We start from the raw sequence: 4,564 nt of genomic DNA on the forward strand, positions 1-4,564 counted from the left end.
TTATGATCTGCTTACTGATCTACCTTTATTTTTGAAGTCGTCATCTTCGAAGTCCAGCACTGTTGCCTCATGTAATGCCGTTTTACCATTGGGACCGCCATAAGCCAGTAATTCTGAATCGGGATGAGTTAATAGTTCACAAGCTATCCACCCATTTCTATTTTTAACAGCTAGGTAAAGCGGAGTTTCCCCACGATTATTGGAAGAATATGTAAACTCTGCTGGATCTTCATTACTCATTATTGCTTCCACAACACCCAGACTTCTTTTATTTCGTGCCGCCTCATGCAAGGCCGTTTCTTTATTTTTATTTGTCATCCTTAACATCATCCTTACTGCTGCCATTTCACTCTCTCTTGGCTCTTCTTCTCTCTCTGAATCTGAAGCGTTTGCCTGTTCGATACTCTCTCTTGACCCTTCTCCGCTCTCTAAATCTGAAGCGTTTGCCTGTTCGATACTCTCTCTTGACCCTTCTCCGCTCTCTAAATCTGAAGCGTTTGCCTGTTCGATACTCTCTCTTGACCCTTCTCCGCACTCTGAATCTGAATAGTGTCTCTGTTCTCTTGACCCTTCTCCGCTCTCTAAATCTATTTCATTGCGTGTTGAAGCCTTTGCCCGTTCGATTAGCTCTTTTGCAGCATCAGCATGCCCGTACTCTGAATCTGAATAGTGTCTCTGTTCTCTTGACCCTTCTCCGCTCTCTAAATCTATTTCATTGCGTGTTGAAGCCTTTGCCCGTTCGATTAGCTCTTTTGCAGCATCAGCATGCCCGTACCTTGCTGCAATGTGCAACGGAGTATCACCGTGGGCATTGACCGTACATAACAGCAGCGGACAAATTCTAAGTACCCCCTTTATAAACTTGGTGGATCTTTCACTTAGACTTAGAGTGCTAAGGTAAATATGCAATATTGTGTTTTTCTTTGGTGAAAGTAGCCTATCAAGAGGTAGTTGAACATTTTTGAATGGCTCAAGTTCGCCTTCTTCTGCCGCTTTCAGTAACTTGGCATCAATGTATGGGCAAGTTTCCATTTGGTGGTGTAGCCGCCTAGATAAGAAAACACAAGATAAGAAAATGAGAATATATAATGTGGAAAAGGGAATGTTGTTTAAGACTTGATTTAAGTGGGAAATGACTAAAAAGTAGATATATATGGCAGCCGCAGCTATGTCCTTTCTGTCGTGGTTAATTCTACAATGCCGCTAGTTTATACGCAGTTCAATGCCGTAATTTGTTGGACTGATGCCAAGTGTACAAAAAATTTAAAATGAGAATAAAGACTAAAAAAAAAAAAAAAAACTTGTAACGCACTTTTTTTTTTTTTTTAACGAGTGCTTGTAATTCAGTTGGTGTATCTTGCTTTTTAGACCCATTGTAAAAAAAAAAAAAAAATTTACAAATATAATATCAACCTAAAACTATTTATAAAAATAATATTTATTCTTAAAAAGCCACTTCTTTACACATGAAATCAATAGCATTTTTTCAAAATATATAACTATATACTTTTAAAAATATCACTCTTAATAATATTTTTAAAAGTACATAAAATAAAATACAAATAATAATATTTGTTCTTAAAAACGTCATATAATTGTACTTTTTAATGAAAAGATATTAATTTAATTGTCACAAAAATTGCTAAGCAACATGATTAATGAATTATTAATAACAGTAATATAGTTTTTGGAAAAATAAAATAAATTCTGTGCTTTTATCTTGTTTCTTCTTAGCATAGAGTTGGATGGTTAGATATTTTGATCTCAGACTTTAATGTTATGAAGAAATTCTCTTTTCAATGGAAAAATGATCATTTTGGCCTACACACTTCAACTTGTGATTTTTTATTTTTTATTTTTTCCTTTTTCCAATTTTTTGGAAACCGAAGGTGTGTCAACCGGTTTCAAGTATTTTTGCCTTTATTCTCATTTTAATTTTTTATTTTAACTTGTCATTTTAGCATTAGTCCAACAATTTACAGCATTGAACCAAAATCTGTTGGTTTTAAGCTAGTCATTGTAGAATTATCCATGAGAGAAAGTGGTTGGCATATCTACCTTTTGAACCTTATCAATTGTGAACCCCCACTTTTTTCCACAATTTTACGTTAAATATTCTCACTTTCTTATCTTATCTTTTTTTTTCTTTTTTCTTTTTCTCTTTCCTTAAATAAATTAAAAAAATAATATTTAAGGATTAATTATTAAAAAAATTATTTTTAAATCTAATATAAATTTAAAACTATTTACAAAAATAGTATTTGTTTTAAAAAAATCCCTAGTAAAAAAGGTTATTTCGCAGCTCCAATTAATAACTTTTGGTCACAAAGTATTACTTTTGAAAATATCATTCTCTGAAAAGCATGTGAAATAAAAAATAGAATTATTTAAAGTTATATAATTTTTTTTTTATTTGTGTTATTTTCTTTATTTTTATTCAATTATTTTTCCTGAGGGTAATATATAAAAATTTCCAAAATTAGTAATTCTTTCTTTTTCTTATATAAATCATATTTATCTGGATGTATAATTTAACATGAATAAAATAAATATTTTTATTTACTATTTAATAAATTAGATATAATTTGTCATAATAATTTTATAAATAATATATAATATTTGATAAGATAAAATGACAGAAGAAAGTAAAAATTTATAATGTGAAATTGTGAAAAAAGATAAAAAGTGTGAGTACAGATTTGATATAATTGGGAATGGCCCGTGAAGTAGATATACCAACTACAGCCTTGGCCTTTTTCTCATGAGCCATCGCTAATTCCACAATAATTTATAAATCCGCAAAATCTGCAATGACATTTATCAATCTGCTGTCCTTTGATTGAGTTGTCCATAATTTCTCTCTTTTAATCCGACATGCATTGATTGTTTTTGTGTGGTTCTGTAGTCATTTGTCTTTAGTTTGGATTTGATTGGTCATGCTTTCGGTGTTTGTATTGATGTTTGTACCCTCTTTTGTCAGGATTTTACTTATTAATAAAAATAATTTCTTATAAAAAAACAAAAAGAAAGGACCCGTGACCTCCCATACAAAAAATTAAAATTTGTAAGCAACATATTAATAAACTATTATTAATAATAATATAATTTTTAGAAAAATAAAATAAATTCTATGCTTTTATCTTGTTTCTTCTTAGCATAGAGTTGGACGGTTACATATTTTTATCTCAGATTTTAATGGTATGAAGAAAAATAAAAAACCCTTCAAGTGAAATTTATTTCAAATGCTGATCAACTGGTAGATTTTTTCTTTTCCTCTTTTATTTTCACGTTGAAAATATTTTTATTTCATGTTTTTCAAATTTATAGCTTGATTACATTTTTTCATTCTGAAATTAAAATCTCTAGTATTGTATGCAGCATAAACCTATGGCTGAGAGCATTTGATACAAATCCTTAATACTCTTTAATGATGTGGGCCAATTGCCGATTTGATCAGAAAAAGAAAATCTGAAAAGTTGACGGAGTAATAATCGCACCTGTTTTCATGCACATTCGTACGCAGAAATTAATAGTGGAGTTACTATTCATGAAAATGACTTTAAATTATCATATCTCAATCATTTATCTAATCGTAAAACAAGAGGCATGGAATATCTTGTATATTTCAAATCGAAAAAATAAAAAAAAATTGTATAAATAAAAGAGTTAAGAAAAAAAGGAGTGCTTACTCTTAATATAATGCAATTAGAGTCGAAATTTTAATGAAGTCGATTAGTATGAAAAAAGTACTTCATGTCAAAGCAATTTTGACAAGCATTATCAAATAGGTGAATGCATTTGCAATCAAAGAGAAAGATTTGGAGATAACTCCAAACTCTTTTTAGAAATTTACTTTGATAGTTTAGTTAGAAAGTTACAAATACAAGGATAAATAATTCACAGGAAAGCTAGTAGCCCTACATTAAAATTGCTCTATTGTGATACATGTATTTTGTATAGTCATTTAAGTTTAATTTCATGATTATTTTATTTATTTGTTAGTCACTTTTAGCTAATTTTATTCGTTATTTATATAATTTTTCATAATTGTAAATTTTTAGATTAAATTGTAATTTTTCCTTTATTTTGTAGGTAAAATTATTTTTTTGAGGGACTAAAAAGAAATTATGCCAGTGAGGAGTGATTCCTATAGCCAAAGATGTCAAAAACAAGTTTCAAAGTTGAAGTATGCATTGGCCAAATTGCCCATAACTTGCCGCATAAGTTGTGCAGTTCTGCACAGGGAGAATAAGTAATTTTCCAAACCTGCCGAAATCTGCAAAAGTTACCGCATAACTTATGTAGATTCATGCCCTGCATATGCAACTTCACGGAAAACTGCATAACTTATGCGGTCTCGCACCCTACTTATGCAGCTTCACACAGAGGGCCCAGAAACTGTAAAATTGCATAAGAATTTGCATAACTTATGCGAAATATCTGATTTATAGAGTCTTCATAATGAGCTGACAGAAGATTCCCACATGAAAAACACACCTCAAACAAATCATTTTAGGGCTACTTGTCAGAAAAAGATATAAATAGGCCCTTATTCTCATTTTAG

General features: G+C 30.4%; 1 protein-coding gene across 1 annotated transcript; it reads right to left on the reverse strand.

Moving 5' to 3' along the window:
- Nucleotides 1-1,032, reverse strand: LOC131172039 (uncharacterized). The gene has a single exon (XM_058132982.1). The coding sequence runs from the start codon at nt 1,030-1,032 to the stop codon at nt 1-3; it is 1,032 nt and encodes a 343-aa protein (XP_057988965.1).
- Between the last annotated feature and the right edge of the window lie 3,532 nt (nt 1,033-4,564).

Source organism: Hevea brasiliensis, chromosome 13 (genome assembly GCF_030052815.1).
Source record: "Hevea brasiliensis isolate MT/VB/25A 57/8 chromosome 13, ASM3005281v1, whole genome shotgun sequence".
NCBI lineage: Eukaryota > Viridiplantae > Streptophyta > Magnoliopsida > Malpighiales > Euphorbiaceae > Hevea > Hevea brasiliensis.

What these genes read in the sequence shown, in the direction of transcription:
- LOC131172039 (XM_058132982.1), bottom strand. Translation starts at nt 1,032, where the DNA reads ATGGAAACTTGCCCATACATTGATGCCAAGTTACTGAAAGCGGCAGAA.